Source organism: Esox lucius, chromosome 6 (genome assembly GCF_011004845.1).
Source record: "Esox lucius isolate fEsoLuc1 chromosome 6, fEsoLuc1.pri, whole genome shotgun sequence".
Lineage (NCBI taxonomy): Eukaryota > Metazoa > Chordata > Actinopteri > Esociformes > Esocidae > Esox > Esox lucius.
Genome location: NC_047574.1, coordinates 29,778,584 through 29,800,819, shown reverse-complemented (window position 1 = coordinate 29,800,819; position 22,236 = coordinate 29,778,584). Strand labels below are relative to the sequence as shown.

Below are 22,236 nucleotides of genomic sequence, written 5' to 3'. Positions count from 1 at the left end.
ACAGGGAAAATTCAGAAAATGCATTCATCATATCAACAACGATTTATAGTGGAGAAGGAGAACTGACCCAATCCCCCAGCACAATAGTATAGCAGTTGTTTAGATGTTGTGTTCCCGCAAGAAAAGAGACAGTTTCGGCTGCCTCTTTGGCCTCGTCGTGGACGATCCAATGGGAACACGCAGGAACGCTGAACCGACATATTTTTCTCTGACATATTCAGATTATACAGGATTTATACCTTTTGTAGAATTTAGTAAACTAGGTGGTTGGTTTGATAGATTTGAGAAAGTATGGTAACTAGAAGTTATTTTTAGGGTATTTCAGTTATAGCAACTGTAGTTTTTGTTCCAGGTCCTGACAGCAATTCCAATGCAGTTAGCCTATTGTGGGGTATTTCGTGCAGGATTTTAAGCAGTTGGACTGCGGCAGTTGGACTGCTGGAAAATCTGCAATTTAGGTTGGATCTCTAAGTTTGGACCTTATCGTTAAAATATGCAGTTAAGGTTGGACCGTATAGTCAAAATCTGCAGTTGAGGTTGGACCTTATTGCTGTATACTAAATGCAAGAAAGATGTCTCGTTTGTTTTTCAACAGTAGGGGAATTGTGCCCTATGTCTCCTCGTGGAACCTGTATTATAGGTAGGGGAGATTCGGTCCTGTGGGCTATCGGTGAGCATACCTCGGGCTGATTTCCAACCACGTAGAAAGGGCTTAGGGGCTATATCGGTTGCACATCTATGTGGTGGGGTATAACCGAATGCTGTGCTCGGAGGACCTCGCAGATTTTGTCAAGGCTCTATGCCCACCAAATTTAAGAGACTGTAGGATTGCTCCTGTCAAATGCCAAAGTTGTTGGTCAGCTTGTGGTTTGAATTAGTTGTTGAACTACGGAAGTTGTATATGCGAGTGCGACAATTGTGTTTGTTCTATATGAGACTGTGGCCCGAGTCCCGGGCATTTGTCAATATCTGGTTATGGTCGACCTAGTAAATGCATTAGTCCATTTTGGTATTTCCTGTGCACGAGTGTTCCGATTGGCTGCATTGTGTATTCCTTCGTGGAATATTTGATCTCGTTTACCGAGGTTGTTGTTAACCTGGAAGTTTTGAAATCGCAAGGTTTTGCTTTGGTGGATACATTTATACTTTGGTGGATGCATTAATTGCGTCGTTAATGTGATTCTTTGGCGAGGCCCACTCTTTCGGCTTTTGCCTTAGTGCCAAATCCTCGAAATTGACATTTGCCTTCTAGTGTTGTGCTGGTGACTGGCACACATGGAGGTATTCGCCTGATAACTTAGGATTGTATACAAGAATAATGTCCTTAATTTAATTAGAGGGGTATATTGGAAATTGGTACAATGCTGCTTCTCTAATTTGGTAACAAATGATCTTGTGGTTTCGTTATGAGGGGTTAAAATAGTGTTTTTCTTTCCTTGTATGGAGTGGAATGCAGAACATGGCGATAGTCTTTAATGTTGAGGAAAACGCTGTTTCCCATGTCGACTGGATTTGCATCCGATATAATCATGGCTTGCAACAGAGGGCAAAATAGCCACAGTCCGTTTATTCCCCGAATAGCCAAAGCCGTAAAATTTGACGTCCTATTTTAAATGTTGAATTGGGTTTGGTTAAGTAATGTAGTTTCGCTTTGTTTGTATTTACAATGATAAGTGGGATAATACTTGTTTTCAGACCTACGCCTGCTGCTCGTTACTGGCGTTTGAATTCTAGCCTGGTAAACTGACAAATGGGGTATATTGATGTGACTGCATTTAGAGATCTAGGTTGGAGTATCCTGGGGATCACTCCCTGATTGTTCCTTGATTTTAGTGACTTCATGCACCTGTTCTCTGTTTACTTGGCCTTTCTTGATAGTTTTTCCCCCTATTATTGCTGTGTTGATAAGATGAGCAATTTTTTTTTTTTGCGAACAGCGATGATATTAGATGGGTAGAGCAATAACTCTGAACTTTCAGTTAATGTGGGATATCGGCTAAGTTGAAAGCATGACGTCTTTTACTACAGACAGTCCGTAGACCATATCATGTTTTTGTGTGGAAACTTTCCTTGGCTCCAGGAAGGGAGGAAGACCCCCTGGGTTGGCCTTTACCAACCTTTCCCTTCAAATCAAAGTATTAGCACTAAGGGTTCCATTCGAGTGTTCTGACTGTTCTCACCTGTGGTAATTTCCCGAACATGAGTATGTTCAGTTTTGGGTTAATCAAACGTTAAGTGCAAGCTAAGTATGTTTTCCTCTAAATAGCTTTCATGTCGGAATGGATGGTTTTGAAACCTACTTGTAGTGAGGGTAGAGACCATAAAGTAATCCCCCATTGTTAATAACCAGAACAATATTGATGTCTGTCCATGACATAGGCATCAAAGTAGTGATTTTGGCTGACCGACACTATTTGGTGTAACATAGACATGCATTAAAGTTGGACAAATTCCCTAGACTTTAGGAGGTTAATTGAGTCATGATGTTTGGCCGTTGCCTGTGGAAATGCACATTTTGATATGCTAATTTGGGAGTTGTTTCACTGGGTAAGACACCTTTGTCTATAGGTTTTATGGGTTAAATTTCCTTCACACGAGCGACCGTGTGGCACAGTTGTTTTTTGATTTTCTTTGTGGATGTTTTTATCATTTTCATTTGTTTCTGATGGGTATTCAGTTTGCGTCTTTTTACTGAATGAATCCCAACTATCGATTTTCTTTTCATGTCCGTCCTGTAATGGTTCTGCTTTCACGCTTGGAGTCATTTTCGGTTGACTCTGTCATGAAAGCAGGGGGGGACTGTATGACATTTTTATCTATGATGAAAAAGAGTAAAATTTAGAGTTCAAAGAAAATTAAATAGGTATTTAAAGAGTTACGTGAAGAATTTAGTTTTTCTGTTTCCATAGTTATAACAGAAAATTGGCATCTGTTAAAATCAGCATCCCTTAGTGTCCGTTCAGGGATTGTCAAATTTGGGTTTTTGTAATTACAGGATTACAGAGTGTCTTTGATGTGGTAGGATAATAAGAAGAGAAAAATTCACACTGAGTTTCATCTTGTAGAGAAATTAGGCTAAATAACAGTTATGTTAGCTGACTTCGAGATGGTGTGACATATTTGATTTGCAATAAGGTATTTGATTCTTTATGTGAAACAATGTATACCAACTGAGATCTGGTTAGGTGAACTGAGAATTGTTCATGAACTACTCTTTTAGAGTGATGCTTCAATGTAAGCAAACTATCTTAACTGATGAGTAATTGGAACAGTAATGGGACAAGTAATGGGACACGTGTTCTTCTGTTCTTTGTGCTGTTTTGTTATTTGTTGGTTGTTAAACCAACTATAGAAAAGAGTGAAATTGTTATTTTGCTACACTAGCAGAAAAAGAAGCAACAGAAATGTTAATGTTTTAACTATATTGTTACTGTTTATAACTGTTCTAATCTATTTAGACAGAGGAAGCATAAAGACATTGGAAATATACACTCTCCTAAAGGATTATTAGGAACACCTGTTCAATTTCTCATTAATGCAAATATCTAATCAACCAATCACATGGCAGTTGCTTCAAAGCATTTAGGGGTGTGGTCCGGGTCAAGACAATCTCCTGAACTCCAAACTGAATGTCAGAATGGGAAAGAAAGGTGATTTAGGCAATTTTGAGTGTGGCATGGTTGTTGGTGCCAGACGGGCCGGACTGAGTATTTCACGATCTGCTCAGTTACTGGGATTCTCACGCACAACCATTTCTAGGGTTTACAAAGAATGGTGTGAAAAGGGAAAAACATCCAGTATGCGGCAGTCCTGTGGGAGAAAATGCCTTGTTGATGCTAGAGGTCAGAGGAGAATGGGCCGCATCTCCACATCATGCCATGCTGGTTGGGTCCCTACCAGGTACATCTCATCTGCTGTCCAGGTAGCGGAGAGAGGAACCTGGCAGAGGTGGGGGACTCGAGTCACATGACTTGACTCGAGTCTGACTCAAGTCACAATTTTCAAGACTTGTGACTTGCTTGATTAAAGTATGAAAATGACTTGACTTGACTTTGACTTGAGAACAAGTTACTTGAGACTTGACTTGAAGTGGAAGACTCGACAATGACTTGAACTTATAATAAACAAACAGCAATACAATTATTTTATATGTTGTGACATCAGCACCACTAATCAGCGTATGTGTCTTTAACGCTGCCCAATTCAAACCGCGCCAAACATGGCAGACAGTAACGTTAGTCGAGCTCCACAAATAGTATCGTTTGGATACAAGGACTTTGAACTGGACCTTGTGAATAAAAAAAGATTTGCCAGATGCAAAATATGCAACAACGTCAAATTTCATTCGTCATTTTAAGAACCACAAGGGAAGGGAAGAAAGTAATCTCTTTATATTCAGTTTCACTAAGATCTATAACGATTAAGTTACTAATGTAATGAATTAATCTTTTGTTTGTCATAATTTGGCCTTGGTTGCATATTATGTTTTTTTTTTTTTTACTTCTTGTTAGAAATGTGACCATTATCATTACTGAATATGTCTGATAAATAGATGTAAGGGCATTTGACTATAACAGTGGCATAGCCTGAATTTTAATGTTGATAGGCATCTTAAAATGAGCGGGCATGTATATTATTACATGTAGGCTATAATGTCTGTATTAAATGTGCGCATTTTCAAGTGTTTGTGGACTGCGTGTGGAAACTAAAAAGCATTGTGCTTACACCATAACAGTTAACATTACTGCATGAAAGGCTAACATGTAGGCGCCGATGTGATTACTACCATCTAAACATTTCGAAGAGGTTATTTTTTTTACTCATACAGACAAGAATAATTACAGCGTAATTACATATTAGGCATTTCAGTCATAATAATTAGTTTATAAGGTTGTTATTATTAGCCCTTATTACATGGATTGGCTGAATTCCAGTGCAGAATGCGTGTTATTTCTTGATAACAGACAGTTGCCTTGAAAAACAGCACGTTGCTATGGACGCAGCAGGATTCTAACCAGAGACTGAACGGACTATTTTCTTTAGAGGAAGCAATACAATCGTTTTTAAATCAATAAATTCCTTTTGAAATCAATATTTTGTGTCAAATTATAGATTTATTTGGTAGGTAGCCATGTAATAAGCGGGATAAGGTATAGCGAGGCGGTTGTTATAACGAATACAACCCCTTCAGGCTGATTCAAGATCCCTCCGCTTCGTCCACCCAAAAAATTGTACCACGGTGGAGAAAAATATTTGATTTTGAAATCGAGCTTCGCACCGAGCGCACGTCAGAAACAGAAGACAGTGTGTGTGTGTGTGTGTGTGTGTGTTCATCTCTTTAGCACTGTGACTTGACTTGAAACTTATAAGGACTCGACTTGACTTGCTTAGGGTGAACCCTTGACTTGACTTGACTTGCTTGATTTATCTGAACTGTGACTTGAGACTTGACTCGAGACTTGATGGTTAAGACTTGAGACTTGCTTGGACTTGACCATGTGTGACTTGTCCCCATCTCTGGAACCTGGGGTCGATGACACGCTACAGGAGGGCTTCAGTGTTTAAAGGTTAAGCACAGTGAATTGAAGTCACTGAGGGAAAAGTGAATTTTCTGGTGCTAGTTACCATCACTTCCGACCCGGCCTGCAGCTATAGATAAAACTGGTCATCTTGGCATTCACAAAGGAGAACACACAGGTTCTCCTGACCTCGCTGATAAAGCAGCTAGAATGGAGACAACTAGAGCTGTGTCATGGTTACCTGCATTTGAGCCAAGGACAACACCTTGGAATATACATTTAGTTTCTGTTACAATGGTCTGCCAAGAAATGGTTTATAACTGACTGTCTGATGTTTGGAGGAGCAGAACATTTGTGATGACAATAGAAGTAGATCTAATTGGAACCATGAAAGGACTTTTCAGTGAATCAAGTAATTGGCATGAGAGGACTTTGTAACAGTGAAAGATTGAAGGATGTATTCAGTGGATGGTGTTTACACACCCACAAGTCGATGCTACATATCCGCATACTGTCAATATATATGTCACTTGAATTCATTTCCTTTTACCTATGATTTTAACATAAAATGTTTTGCTGTACTATGTTATAGTTCTGTATAAAGAAAATGTATGGTCTTGGAGGTCTAGAAGCATGTAAATGAGGATCCAGACATTTCAGATTTGTTCCGTTCTCTAATCATTAGGGTGATGATATTGACTGGGTCATGTTGTTAAAGAGTACTGTTTTGTTGCAGTCTACACCCTAATGCGTAAACTGTTTAAGGATTGATACCAAGGGTTGATTTGGTATCAAGAGGATGGATTGTTATGGAAATGTCTTGAACTGATGCATTCTTATTGATTAATGTATTGAATCCCCATGTTTAGATAAGAAAAGGAATGTTGGTTGTGCTGTGGTAAAGGAAGTATGAGGTGCTGAGGTAAACGTAAACCTATAGCAGGATGGGGGTAGATACATAACAATGGGTTTTCGGTCAGGATATAGGAAGATCAACAACAGAAGGTAGGATGGATAAGGAACATGTGTTGTTTATGTGGTATGACCATGCAGATTCTTATCTCCACCCATTTCTCTATAAGTATCGAATGTAGAGACTCCTCGGATGATTGTTTGTAAGCGTTTGACACGTCTCTCTATTTGCAAATAATTAAACGTAATTATGCCCAAGAGAATTTTGTCTCTGTACTTCCTCCTTTAAGCGTTCTGATCGATGAAATTTCCATCACAATGATTTCTGTAATTGCAAACAAAGGTTTCTCTACCAAATATTAAGATCTGCTTTTCTGATGTATCAAATACTTATGTCATGCAATAAAATACAAATTAAATACTTAAAAATCATAATGTGATTTTCTGGATTTTGGTTTTAGAATCCGTCACTCACAGTTGAAGAGTACCTATGATAAAAATTACAGAGTTCTACATGCTTTGTAAGTGGGAAAACCTGCAGAATCGGCAGTGTATCAAATACTTGTTCTCCCCACCCACTATGGATAGTACTTAATAGTCCCTATCGAATTATTATATACAGTATCTCACAAGTGAGTACACCCCTCACATTTTAGTAAATATTTGATTATATCTTTTCATGTGACAACACTGAAGAAATGATGCTTTGCTACAATGTAAAGTAGTTAGTGTATAGCTTGTATACCAGTATACATTTGCTGTCCTCTCAAAATAACACAACACACAGCCATGTCTAAACCGCTGGCAACAAAAGTGAGTACAGCCCTAAGTGAAAATGTCCTAATTGGGCCCAAAGTGTCAATATTTTGTGTGGGCACCATTATTTTCCAGCAATGCCTTAACCTTCTTGGGCATGGAGTTCAGGTCTGGAGACATGCTTGGCCAGCCCATCACCTTTAACCTCAACTTCTTTAGCAAGGCAGTGGTCGTCTTGGAGGTGTGTGTGGGGTCGTTATCATCTTGGAATACTTCCCTGTGGCCCAGTCTCCAAAGGGAGGGGATCATGCTTTGCTTCAGTATGTCACAGTACATGTTGGCATTCATGGTTCCCTCAATGAACTGTAGCTCCTCAGTGCCAGCAGCACTCATGCAGCCCCAGACCATGACAGTCCCACAACCATGCTTGACTGTAGGCAAGACACACTTGTCTTTGTACTCATCACCTGGTTGCCACCACACACGCTTGACACCATCTGAACCAAATAAGTTTATCTTGGTCTCATCAGACCACAGGACTTTTTAGTAATCTATGTCCTTAGTCTGCTTGTCTTCAGCATACTGTTTGCGAGCTTTCTTGTGCATCATCTTTAGAAGAGGCTTATTTCTGGGATGACAGCCATGCAGATCAATTTGATGCAGTGTGTGGCGTATGGTCTGAGCACTGACAGGCTGACCCCCCCCACCCCTTCATCCTCTGCAGCAATGCTGGCAGCACTCATACGTCTATTTCCCAAAGACAACATCCGGATATGACGCTGAGCACATGCACTCAACTTCTTTGGTCGACCATGGCGAGGCCTGTTCGACCAAAGACCAAAAGAAACTGAGCTACAGCTCAGTTTCAGGGTCTTGGCAATCTTTTAATAGCCTAGGCCATCTTTATGTAGAGGAACAATTCTTTTTTTCAGATCCTCAGAGAGTTCTTTGCCATGAGGTGGCATGTTGAACTTCCAGTGACCAGTATGAGGGAGTGTGAGAGTGATAACACCAAATTGAATACACCTGCTCCCAATTCACACCTGAGACCTTGTAACACTAACGAGTCACATGGGCCCAATTTGGACATTTTCACTTAGGGCTGTACTCACTTTTGTTGCCAGCGGTTTAGACATGGCTGTGTGTTGTGTTATTTTGAGAGGACAGCAAATGTACACTGTTATACAAGCTTTTCACTCACATACTTTACATTCTAGCAAAGTGTCATTACTTCAGTGTTGTCACATGAAAAGTAATAATCAAATATTTGCAAAATTGTGAGGGGTGTACATTAAAGCCAAAGGCCAGCTTTCTGCGGAGGGCCTTTACAAGATTGATGAGGTCATACCAATGCATAAGACATGGAAAGTAACATTTACTCACATTAAGGGCATACGAGATGGAGAGACCAACCAGGCCACTATCCAGAGTGTCCCGGGAGATGACAGCAAGCATGGCTGAAAAGAACACTACCAGGTTACCCAGGAACTCTAGACGGATTGCCAGCCACCTTGCAGAACAGACAGACAGGCATTATAGTCAGACTGACATAACATCCCAAACTCATCACATTTCAGATTATTACAATATGTAGTGGATTTTGTTGCGGTTGCCATGAATAAAACAACCTTTTTCAACAGTGCGTATACCTTACCGGTTCGATACTACCCAGGGATAAACAGACTTGAGGTTTTCATCAATGACTTTCTCATTGTGTTTAAGAAATCGATCTTGGTGTCCATAGGCCCGGATCACAGACAGCCCCGACATTGTCTCCCCAAAGTGAGAGTAGATGGGAGAGCGAGATACCGAGTCCAGACGACGCAGTTGCCGTGAGGTCGCCACGTAGAAACGCTTAAAGGACAGAGATATATTATTAACAAATTCTATACTGAAGTGACAATGCTGATACATAAGAACAGGCCCCATCCTGCCCCTCTCTCTCCCTCCCTCTCATTCTCTGTGCTACCCACCCTGAATGTTCCCTTGGTTTCCATTCTTCACAGTCCCAATTATTTATACAAACATTGGGGATGAGAAATTATTTCAAAATACTACTAATATATGGTGTTTTTTCTCTGCCCACAGATCCAGAGAACCTAAGAAACCAACTGAATATAGTAGCCGTCAAAGTGCCTGATAAAGAACATCTGGCCTTGTTGATATTCCTCTGTGGTTGTTCTGTCAATGCCGCTTCAACTGTAAGTCATATATAGAATAAATACAGAAAATGTCACTGTCTCTTCCTGCCCCTTTCACCTGTACAAAGTAGTAGATCACAGCCAGAGGGATGATGATGGCAGTGAAAATGGGCGTGGCCAAGCAGATGGCAAAGAGCGTTCCGAGCACACCAAGGAAACACATGATCCAGGAACGAAACGACTGGGGAATGGCCTCGTCTACAGTGAATATGTCCTACAGGAAATAGGGTAATCAGACACAAAACTACATCACTAACAAGGTCAACTGTAAGGCTGAATTGAAGGAAAATTAATAAGCAAGGCCTTTGTTTAAAAAGAATATGTGGAGTGTTTTAATTGGACAAGTGCATATAGTCCCTAGCTGCTTCATAAATGTTCTTTTTTTATTGCCTAATGAACACAGTCTAGCAGTGGGATCATCCCCTGTACCTTGGCAAAGCGGTTGACAACCCTGCCAGATGGAGTGGTGTCAAAGAAAACCATGGGAACACGCAGGATGTTTTTGAGAAGCTGGGAGTGGAGTATACGAGACGCATTGATGGAGCCGTTAGCCAGGAGCAGGGTGCCCAAAAATACAAATAAACCTGTTGTATGGACAGAGAAGACAATTTAAAGAACACAGCTGATTTAAGAAAAATACATACACACACATATTCACTAATTAATATAATAAATATATATATTATATACACACACACAGGTGCTGATCATTAAATTAGAAAATCATCAAAAAGTTGATTTATTTCAGTAATTCCATTCAAAAAGTGAAGCTTGTATATTATATTCATTCATTACACACAGACTGATATATTTCAAATGTTTATTTCTTTAAATTGTGATGATTATAGCTGACAACTAATGAAAATCCCAAATTCAGTATCTCAGAAAATTTGAATATTACTTAAGACCAATACAACATATTATTTTTTTGAAATGTTGACGAACTGAAAAGTATGAACATGAAAAGTATGAGCATGTACAGCACTCAATACTTAGTTGGGGCTCCTTTTGCCTGAATTACTGCAGCAATGCAGCGTGGCATGGAGTCGATCAGTCTGTGGTACTGCTCAGGTGTTATGAGAGCCCAGGTTGCTCTGATAGTGGCCTTCAGCTCTTCTGCATTGTTGGGTCTGGCGTATCGCATCTTCCTCTTCACAATACCCCATAGATTTTCTATAGGGTTAAGGTCAGGCGAGTTTGCTGGCCAATTTAGAACAGGGATACAATGGTCCTTACACCAGGTACTGGTAGCTTTGGCACTGTGTGCAGGTGCCAAGTCCTGTTGGAAAATGAAATCTACATCTCCATAAAGTTGGTCAGCAGCAGGAAGCATGAAGTGCTCTAAAACTACCTGGTAGACGGTTGCGTTGACCTTGGACCTCAGAAAACACAGTGGACCAACACCAGCAGATGACATGGCACCCCAAACCATCACTGACTGTGGAAACTTTACACTGGCCTTCAAGCAATGTGGATTCTGTGCCTCTCCTCTCTTTCTCCAGACTCTGGGACCTTGATTTCCAAAGGAAATGCAAAATGTACTTTCATCCGAGAACATAACTCAGCAGCAGTCCAGTCCTTTTTGTCTTTAGCCTAGGCGAGACATTTCTGACGCTGTGTCTTGTTCAGGAGTGGCTTGACACAAGGAATGAGACAGCTGAAACCCATGTCTTGCATATGTCTGTGCGTGGTGGTTCTTGAAGCACTGACTCCAGCTGCAGTCCACTCTTTATAAATCTCCCCAACATTTTTTAATGGGTTTAGTTTCACAATCCTCTCCAGGGTGCGGTTATCCATATTGCTTGTACACATTTTTCTACCACATCTATTCCTTCCCTTCGCCTCTCTATTAATGTGCTTGGACCTTTTGTGTCTTGCCCTCCTTGTGCAAGGTGTCAATGGTCGTCTTTTGGACAGCTGTCAAGTCAGCAGTCTTCCCCATGATTGTGTTGCCTACAGAACTAGACTGAGAGACCATTTAAAGGCCTTTGCAGGTGTTTTGGGTAAATTAGCTGATTAGAGTGTGGCACCAGGTGTCTTCAATATTGAACCTTTTCACAATATTCAAATTTTCTGAGATACTGAATTTGGGGTTTTCATTAGTTGTCAGTTATAATCATCAAAGTTAAAAGAAATAAACAATTGAAATATATCAGTCTGTGTGGAATGAATGTATACATTATACAAGTTTTGCTTTTTGAATGGAATTACTGAAATAAATCAACTTTTTGATGATATTCGAATTATGACAAGCACCTGTATGTGTGTGTGTGTCTCTGTGTGTATGTGTATATACACACTAACCTAAAGGATTATTAGGAACACCATACTAATACTGTATTTGACCCCCTTTCGCTTTCAGAACTGCCTTAATTCTACGTGGAATTGATTCAACAAGGTGCTGAAAGCATTCTTTAGAAATGTTGGCCCATATTGATAGGATAGCATCTTGCAGTTGATGGAGATTTGTGGGATGCACATCCAGGGCACGAAGCTCCCGTTCCACCACATCCCAAAGATGCTCTATTGGGTTGAGATCTGGTGACTGTGGGGGCCATTTCAGTACAGTGAACTCATTGTCATGTTCAAGAAACCAATTTGAAATGATTTGAGCTTTGTGACATGGTGCATTATCCTGCTGGAAGTAGCCATCAGAATATGGGTACATGGTGGTCATAAAGGGATGGACATGGTCAGAAACAATGCTCAGGTAGGCCGTGGCATTTAAATGATGCCCAATTGGCACTAAGGGGCCTAAAGTGTGCCAAGAAAACATCCCCCACACCATTACACCACCACCACCAGCCTGCACAGTGGTAACAAGGCATGATGGATCCATGTTCTCATTCTGTTTACGCCAAATTCTGACAAAAATCTGAATGTCTCAACAGAAATCGAGACTCATCAGACCAGGCAACATTCTTCCAGTCTTCAACTGTCCAATTTTGGTTAGCTTGTGCAAATTGTAGCCTCCTTTTTTCCTATTTGTAGTGGAGATGAGTGGTACCCGGTGGGGTCTTCTGCTGTTGTAGCCCATCCGCCTCAAGGTGCGTGTTGTGTCTTCACAAATGCTTTGCTGCATACCTCGGCTGTAACGAGTGGTTATTTCAGTCAAAGGTTGCTCTTCTATCAGCTTGAATCAGTTGGCCCATTCTCCTCTGACCTTTAGCATCAACAAGGCATTTTCGCCCACAGGACTGCCGCATACTGGATGGTTTTCCCTTTTTACACCATTCTTTGTAAACCCTAGAAATGGTTGCACGTGAAAATCCCAGTAACTGAGCAGATCGTGAAATACTCAGACCGGCCCGTCTGGCACCAACAACCATGCCACGCTCAAAATTGCTTAAATCACCTTTCTTTCCCATTCTGACATTCAGTTTGGAGTTCAGGAGATTGTCTTGACCAGGACCACACCCCTAAATGAATTGAAGCAACTGCCATGTGGTTGATTAGATAATTGCATTAATGAGAAATTGAACAGGTGTCCCTAATAATCCTTTAAGTGAGTGTATATATACACACACACAAACACACAAACCCGATTCCAAAAAAGCTGGGACACTGTACAATTGTGAATAAAAACAGAATGCAATGATGTGGAAGTTTCAAATTTCAATATTTTATTCACAATACAACATAGATGACATATTAAAGGTTTAAACTGAGAAAATGTATCACTTCAAGGGAAAAATAAGTTGATTTTAAATTTCATGGCATCAACACATCTCAAAAAAGTTGGGACAAGGCCATGTTTACGTGCGCTGCAGGATTTTTTTCCATGACATGTGTTACTAATGGTTTTCTTTGAGACTGTGGTCCCAGCTCTCTTCGGGTCATTGACCAGGTCCTGCCGTGTAGTTCTGGGCTGATCCCTCACCTTCCTCATGATCATTGATGCCCCACGAGGTGAGATCTTGCATAGAGCCCCAGACCGAGGGAGATTGACCGTTATCTTGAACTTGAACTTGAACCATTTCCTAATAATTGAGCCAACAGTTGTTGCCTTCTCACCAAGCTGCTTGCCTATTGTCCTGTAGCCCATCCCAGCCTTGTGCAGGTCTACAATTTTATCCCTGATGTCCTTACACAACTCTCTGGTCTTGGCCATTGTGGAGAGGTTGGAGTCTGTTTGATTGAGTGTGTGGACAGGTGTCTTTTATACAGGTAATGAGTTCCAACAGGTGCAGTTAATACAGGTAATGAGTGGAGAACAGGAGGGCTTCTTAAAGAAAAACTAACAGGTCTGTGAGAGCCGGAACTCTTACTGGTTGGTACCTATGATAAAAATTACAGACCTCTACATGCTTTGTAAGTAGGAAAACCTGCAAAATCAGCAGTGTATCAAATACAAAACACAGCCATCAAAAAAATGGGTCATCATAGGTACACTGACAATGAGAGACAAAATGAGAAAAGAAAATCCAGAAAATCCACTCCTTCGTTGCCCGGCCGGTGTGTTTGGGATCATTGTCATGCTGAAAGACCCAGCCACATTTCATCTTCAATGCCCTTGCTGATGGAAGGAAGTTTTCACTCAAAATCTCACAATACATGGCCCCATTAATTATTTCCTTTACACGGATCAGTCGTCCTGGTCCCTTTGCAGAAAAAAAGCCCCAAAGCATGATGTTTCCACCCCCATGCTTCACAGTAGGTATCGTGTTCTTTGGATGCAACTCAGCATTCTTTCTCCTCCAAACATGACGAGTTGAGTTTTTAACAAAAAGTTATATTTTGGTTTCATCTGACCATATGACATTCTCTCAATCCTCTTCAGGATCATCCAAATGCTCTCTAGCAAACCTCAGACGGGCCTGGACATGTTCTGGCTTAAGCAGGGGGACACGTCTGGCACTACAGGATTTGAATCCCTGGCGGCGTAGTGTGTTACTGATGGTAGCCTTTGTTACTTTGGTCCCAGCTCTCTGCAGGTCATTCACTAGGTCTGGGATTCTGGGATTTTTGCTCACCGTTCTCATGATCATTTTGACCCCACAGGGTGAGATCTTGCGTGGAGCCCCGGATCAAGGGAGATTATCAGTGGTCTTGTATGTCTTCCATTTTCTTATAATTGCTCCCACAGTTGATTTCTTCACACCAAGCTGCTTACCTATTGCAGATTCAGTCTTCCCAGCCTGGTGCAGGTCTACAATTTTGTTTCTGGTGTCCTTTGACAGCTCTTTGGTCTTGGCCATAGTAGAGTTTGGAGTGTGGCTGTTGGAGGTTGTGGACAGGTGTCTTTTATACTGAAAACAAGTTCAAACAGGTGCCATTAATACAGGTAATGAGTGAGAGACATTTCCTGTATTAATGGCACCTGTAACTTCTTCTTAAAGAAGTTTGTAGGTGACCTAATATCTATTTTACAGATACATAATACATAAAAAATCCTACAATGTTATTTTCTGGATTTTTTTTCCTGATTTTGTCTCTTTGATTTTGAAGTGTACCTATGATGAAAATTACAGGCCTCTCATCTTTTTAAGTGAGAGACCTTGCACAATTTGTGGCTGACTAAATACTTTTTTTTGTATATACAGCTCTGGAAAAAAATTAAGAGACCACTCCTAATTTTTCTTAAATCAGCAGCATAAGAACAAGGTCAAGCAACAGACATTGGGAGAGACTGGCAGAGGGCTAAAACGACTGTCCACTGACTGAAATTACTATGAACTTGTTCGAATGTCACCCACAACTGTAGGATGACTTCAAGTGACCTACAAAAAGAATGGCAAACAGCAGCTGGGGTGAAGTGCACGGCGAGGACGGTCCGAAACAGACTCCTAGGGGCAGGGCTGAAGTCGTGCAAAGCTAGAAAAAAGCCCTTCATCAATGAGAAGCAAAGAAGAGCCAGGCTGAAGTTTGCAAAAGACAATACAGATTGGACCGTAGAGGAATGGAGTACGGTCATCTTCTCTGCCAAGCCAAATTTTCAGCTTTGCCCAACACCTGGCTGTCTAATGGTTAGACGGAGACCTGGAGAGGCCTACAAGCCACAGTGTCTCGCACCCACTGTGAAATTTGTTGGAGGATCGGTGATGATCTGGGGATGCTTCAGCAAGGCTGGAATCAGGCAGATTTGTCTTTGTGAAGTACGCATTAATCAAGCTATGTAAGGTAATTCTGGAAGAACAACTGCTTCCTTCTGCTCTGACAATGTTCCCCAACTCTGAGAATTTGTTTTTCCAGCAGAACAATGCTCCATGCCACACAGCCAGGTCGATCAAGATGTGGATGGATCACCAGATCAAGACCTTGTCATGGCCAGCCCAATCTCCATACATGAACCCCATTGAAAACCTCTGGAATTTGATCAAGAGGAAGAAGGATTGTCACAAGCTATCAAACAAAGACAAGCTACTTGAATTTTAGTGACAGGAGTGGCATAAAGTCACCCAACAGCAATGTGACAGACTGCTGGGGAGCATGCCAAGACGCATGAAAACTGTGATTAAAAATCAGGGTTATTCCAACAAATACTGATTTCTGAACTCTTCCTAAGTTAAAACATTAGTATTTTGCGGTTGAAAAATGTATATGAATTTGTTTTCTTTGCATTATTTGAGGTCTGAAAACATTGTATATTTTTTTGGTTATTTTGACCAGTTGTTATTTTCAACAAATATATACTCGAAATGACAATATTTTTATTTGGAATTTGGTAGAAATGTTGTCAGTAGTTAATAGAATAAAACAAAACTGTTCATTTTACTCAAACACATACCTATGAATAGTAAAACTAGAGAAACTGATTTCATAATTTTGCAGTGGTCTCTTAGCTCCAGAAAGAATTAAGAGACCACTGCACCTTTTTCTTTCCTTTCCAAAAAGGTTGAATGGGATGGGTTTGAGTGAGGAAAAGAAGGGTTACAATTAAGAGACCATTGCAAATTGAATGCTTCTGTTCCTCACTCCAAACCTTCCTTTTCGACTTTTTTGGAAAGGGAAAAAAAAAGTTGCAGTGGTCTCTTAATTTCATACTGTATTAAAATGGACAGAGAGAAGATAGAGTTTTGCTGCAAGAACAGTGGACCGGATTCTAATGGTTCAGCTGTATGTGTTCCCCTGCTGTGTTTTTAACATGTATCCCTCTTCCCACCTTGTGCCATGCCCAATGCCCCGAATACACCAATCCGAGTGTCCCTCTTCCAGTTGGGGTAGGTCATGTTGTAGTATTCCACTGCGTCATTGGTCCAGTCACTCAGCCACAGGTTCTGACCAATGAAAGCCACGTTCTGGATGAAGTAAACCAGAAAGACCATAGAGGTGTAGCACCAGCCCATTGAACGCAGGTACTGGAGATACACTGAAAACTTCACCTGTGTAGAGGGAGAGAGATACAGAGAGAGGGAAAAGAAAAAACGACAAATGAATATCAATAAAGCACTACATGACTGATTTATTCTACATGACTGATTTATGCTTAAAAGTTTAATAAGAGTTTTCTCCTGAATGTTTTTCTCAGCATTGAATATCAGAATGTTTTTAATTTCAACAGGATGTGTTGTTACTACAACATTACTATAACTATTTGGGGAGCATATGATTTGTCATTAAATACATGCCTCATGCCCTGAATTGCCAGTTCCAAGTGCATTTGATTTCTAGGTTGTTGAATAGTACTGGGTCTTTTCTCATTCGCCTCCATACCGTGTCAATAGACCCCAAAACACACCTGTCCCGTCTCCATGGTTTCCTTCTCGATCAGCCTCTGGCCCTTCTTGATCTCGTCGCCAGGGGTTGGCTTTGTTTTCTTTAAATAATTTTTCTTTCTCAACCTCACACTGGGAAACATACACACATTGGAATAAAAGGAGTAGGAGAAAAACAGAGTAAAGAGGGAGTCTCAGTCAAATGTAGTACTTTCTATATTAATCATCCATTAATATCTCTGTAATTTTTATCTTTCACCTTCACTGTTTTACTGATTATTCATCTTTAATGTTATTGTTCATGAAATTGTTTGTCTTAAAAAGATCATGCATTTGGCCTTCTACACTTAATGAGAATATAATGTAAAGTCCATAGTCATTCATTCATTCATTCATCTTCATCTGCTTATCCGGTATCCAGCAGAGGACTCCAAACTTCCCTTTCCCGAGCCACATTTGCCAGCTCTGACTGGGGGATCCCGAGGCGTTCCCAGGCCAGTGTCGAAATATAATCTCTCCACCTAGTCCTAGGCCTACCCCGAGGTCTCCTCCCAGCTGGACGTGCCTGGAACACCTCCCTAGGGAGACGTCCTGGGGGCATCCTTACCAGATGCCCGAACCACCTCAACTGGCACCTTTCGATGCAAAGGAGCAGCGGCTCTACTCCGAGTTCCTCACGGATGACTGAGCTTCTCACCCAGCCACCCTTCTGAGAAAACCCATATCAGCCGCTTGTACTCACGACCCAGCCTTCATGAGCATAGGTGAGGGTAGAAACGAAAATTGACCGGTATATTGAGAGATTTGCCTTCCGGCTCAGCTCTCTTTTCGTCACAACGGTGCGGTAAAGCGAATGCAATACCGCCCCCGCTGCTCCGATTCTTTGGCCAATCTCCCACTCCATTGTCCCCTCACTTGCAAACAAGACCCAGAGATACTTGAACTCCTTTACTTGGGGTAACGCCTCATTCCCTACCCGGAGGAGGCACTCCATCGGTTTCCTGCTGAGAACCATGGCGTCAGATTTAGACGTGCTAATCCTCATCCCAACCCCTTCGCACTCCGCTGCGAACCGGTCCAGTGAGTGCTGAAGGTCACAGACCAATGATACCATCAGGACCACATCATCCGCAAAGAGCAGCAAAACTGCTGATATCCTGTCCATGAATGTTACAAACAGAGTTGGTGACAAAGTGCAGCCCTGGCGGAGGCCAACCCCCACCTGGAACGAGTCCACCTTACGACCAAGAACCCAAACACAGCTCTCACTTTGGACATAGAGGGATTGGATAGCCCTCAGAAGGGACCTTCTCACCCCATACTCCCGCAGCACCTCCCACTGTATCTCCCGGGGGACCCGGTCATACTCCTTCTCCAGATCCACAAAAAACATGTAGACTGGATGGGCATATTCCCAGGCCCCCTCCAGGATCCTTGCAAGAGTAAAGAGCTAGTTAGTTGTTCCGTGACCAGGACGGAATCCGCATTGTTCCTCTGCAACCTGAGGTTTGACTACGCCGAACCGTCCTTTCCAGTACCTTTGAGTAGACTTTCCCAGGGAGGCTGAGAAGTGTGATACCCCTGTAATTGGCACACACCCTCTGGTCCCCCTTTTTGAACAGGGGAACCACCATCTGGATGGATCTCGTCAATTCCCGGAGCTTTGCCACTGTGGAGTTGTTTGACTACCTCAGTGACCTCAGTTCAATGTCCCCAATCTCCACAGGGATGCCAGAAAAGCTCAGCAGGAGGTGTGAGTTGATGATCTTTCGGACAACATTCACACATTAGGCCACTTCTTTACACACAACTAAGACTGCTGCTCCCCCTGAGACCCTTTCTCTCTCTCCTCCCTTACCTATCTACTCTTGTAGCTTTTTTTTTTTTCTCTGTCTCTCTCTCACCTTCCATTGCGTTGACTGCGTCGGATGCTGCTCTCTCTCTTCAGGGTGGTAGAAACAATGTCTTCAGGAGGGGCATCTGGCTGGGCCTCCTGTCCATCAGGGACTACCTCCACCTCCTCACCATCAGAGGTCAGTTCTTTTGATAAACACAAATCACCAGTTACACTCACACCACACACCCACATTCATTAAACACACAGTCAGTAATAAATAAACCCACCAGTGTTTTTCTTTCCATCCTCTTTAGCATATGTGTTGAGGAACTCCGAGAAGGCACCCTTGCTGTCCTTGAGATTTTGATATGACCCCACTTCAGAAACACAGCCATTCTTCAACACCACTATCTCATCTACGTAGGGCAGGAAGCTAACACCATGAGTCACCAAAATACGAGTCTACAAACGGAGGAAGGGCAGGGAGATGAGGGGGAAAATGGAGAGTGAAAGCGTGAGAGGATGTTAGAGGGGAGAGGATAAAAAACAGGGTCACGTCTGTCTGTCTGTCTACTAATCCATCAGTTTATTCATCACTACAGTCATTCCAATCACCTTATCCTTGAGTAGTCCTCTACGTCCCACCACCTCATCGAACAGATGTTTGCCCACATGAGAGTCTACAGCTGAGAGAGGGTCATCAAGCAGGTAAACATCAGCCTTGCTGTAGACCGCCCTGGCCAAGCTGACCCGCTGCTTCTGACCTCCAGACAAGTTAATACCCTGGGAGGAAGGAGTGGAGGTGAAGGAAAGAAACAGAATATAGTTTTCTTTTAACTGTTCAGTTGATTTGACTCAACGTAAATCAAATTGATACCCAACCCTGTTGATTAGCTGGATAAGAGAAATGTTATTAACCACAGAAATAGAAAAATATTTTTTCTGGGGTATTAGGATTTAACAGCGGAGTTGAGGGACAGGAACAAAAACAGAGCCCATCAACACAATGTGTCGTGTTCAGTGCTACAATGGCCAGCTATGGTTCAAGAGCAGACGGGGGATCCAAACCCCATCCCATGCGTAGGATCCAAACCTGATCCCAGACTCTTGTCATCCACCTACAGTCCTCTCTCACCTTTTCCCCGATCTCAGTATGGACTCCACCAGGCAGCAGCTCCAGGTCGGGCATCAGTGCACAGGCCTCCAGGGTAGCCTGGAATCGAGTTTCCTGTACTGGGGACCCGAAAAGGATGTTGTCCCTGAGGGTGGCGTTCTGGATCCAGGCCTGCTGGGGCACAAAGGCCACCGACCCCTAGAGACAGAAGAGGTGAAGGGGAGAGAAAAAAAGAGCGGAGAATAGAGCAAAGGCATTTACACTCACAATCACCATTATGTATTTGGACAGCAAATACATTTTTCTTCATTATTTGGTTATATTCTCCAGCATTTGAAGAAATTCCACAAATTAACTTTTAACAAGGCACACCTGTTAATTGCATTCAAGGTGAATGAAGCTGGTTCAGAGAATGCAAAGTGGGTGCAAAGCTGTCATGAAGGCATAAGAGGGCTACTTTGAAGAATATACAATATGAAATGTATTTTGATCTGTTTTACACTTTTTTTGGTTGGTACTTCTTTCCATATCAAGTCCCAAGGTCTTACGCTGCTATATTATTGTGCTGGGGGAGTAGGGTCAGTTCTCCCTCTCCATTATAAATCCTTGTAGAAATGTTCCCTGTCTCCTGACATTTTAGGCTTGGGGGGACATGAGGTCCTGGCCCACATCTGCGAAGTACCTAGCTTGGGGGACCCGTTGCTGTCCCTGTCCAAAGTCCTCCTGGTTGTGTTGCAGATCAAGACGATACCTGACGATTTCAGCTGCCACTGTGCTGACACCTCCCCCTCCCCCGTTTTGTCCCTGTCCTTGTGCATCTTGTCATGCTTCCGACCTGGACTAAGTTTAAATAGACTTTGGACTCAGCCCACATGCATTTATTAATAATTACAATTGGTACTCTAAATGGGTTCACCCGGCACAGCCAGAAGAGGACTAGTCACGCCTCTGACCTTGAGTCCTCTCTAGGTTTCTTCCTAAATTTTGCCCTTACTAGCCACTGAAATTCAACACTACTGTTGTTTGCTCCTTGGCGTTTAAGGCCGGGTGTTTTGTAAAAGCACTTTGTGACAACTGCTGATGTAAGGGCTTTATAAATACATTTGATTGATTGATGTGTTATTTCATAGTATTGATGTCTTCACTATTATTCTACAATGTGGAAAGTAGTACAAATAAATAAATACCCTTGAATGAGTAGGTGTGTCCAAACTGGTACTGTATGTTTACTATTTTAAATTAAAGCACTTTGTGTTCATTCCCCCATTTTAAAAAGTCATATGGTGGTAAAATGGTCTACGCTGCCGCCTTCAAAACAAAAAACAATGCAGTTTTTGTTTGAATATATCTGTAAATCCTATCCAAGAGAAGTTTTCTAGATGAATTTTCCCCCCAGTTTTTATTGAAAGTCACACAGTTCAATTTGTTAATGTACCCTGAAATTAAAGCCTAGTATAAATAAACACTTGGAGACCAAATAGAAGTCATGGAATTATTTTGTTTAACAACAAAATGTTTTACTCCAAGTAACCACCTTCTTGCATACAAAACAGCCAAACACACTAGTGACATTTTTCATTGGATTTTTCTTATTTTGCCGCTTTTCCATCAAAAAGAATCCGGAACTTTGAGTCCCAGGAATTGCTATTCAAGGAACAGAAGGGTTCCTTCAGCCCATTGTTGTGTGCGTTTCCACCGCGGTCTATAGACCCGCTAAGATTAGGCTAATTAGTCCGCTGACATATGCACCATACGCCATACAAAGCGACAAACAGGCATCTTTATTATTTATGCGAGACTGCAACCGGGGAGATTCAAGTTGTGTTGATCAAGATTTACTGGTTTGAAAATGTGGTCATTGAGTCAACGGTGGAAGAGACGAGCAGTAGTAGCAAAGCGGATTTAAAATCCCCGAATTGCTAGTCGAGTTGCAATACGAATAAAGTTAACGTTTTTTTTTTTTACAAGTTATCGCGGGAGACTGACCATGAGATGACTGATGAGACGCATTCGCGTCATTGCTTACAAAAAAAGCGAATGGTAATATTTTTTCTATTAGGCCTATATACGTTTAAGTAAATCACAATTGGGAATAATGTTACTGTAAACTACATCGACTTGTTATTGGCACCTCTTTGTGTGTTTCAGATATGCGAGTACTACAGAATGCGTCGTGTTTCTCCATCCGTTTGGGTGCACAAACTGTGGGAAACCGTGGTTTCAACTTTCACCGAGGCCATAG

At 41.8% G+C, this 22,236-nt stretch overlaps 1 protein-coding gene across 1 annotated transcript in view; it reads right to left on the bottom strand.

The window, feature by feature from the left end:
* The window catches only part of abcc2 (ATP-binding cassette, sub-family C (CFTR/MRP), member 2), an 87,815-nt gene that overhangs the window by 10,748 nt on the left and 54,831 nt on the right, over nucleotides 1-22,236 (bottom strand). Inside the window, exons 18-27 of the mRNA XM_010863984.4 lie at nucleotides 20,016-20,192; nucleotides 19,496-19,663; nucleotides 19,168-19,342; nucleotides 18,948-19,083; nucleotides 17,067-17,175; nucleotides 16,491-16,710; nucleotides 9,818-9,972; nucleotides 9,447-9,602; nucleotides 8,842-9,041; nucleotides 8,571-8,697 (exon numbers count right to left, since the gene is read on the bottom strand). Coding sequence (XP_010862286.2) covers nucleotides 8,571-8,697; nucleotides 8,842-9,041; nucleotides 9,447-9,602; nucleotides 9,818-9,972; nucleotides 16,491-16,710; nucleotides 17,067-17,175; nucleotides 18,948-19,083; nucleotides 19,168-19,342; nucleotides 19,496-19,663; nucleotides 20,016-20,192 — 1,623 coding nt within the window. The remainder of the gene's footprint in view (nucleotides 1-8,570; nucleotides 8,698-8,841; nucleotides 9,042-9,446; nucleotides 9,603-9,817; nucleotides 9,973-16,490; nucleotides 16,711-17,066; nucleotides 17,176-18,947; nucleotides 19,084-19,167; nucleotides 19,343-19,495; nucleotides 19,664-20,015; nucleotides 20,193-22,236) is intronic.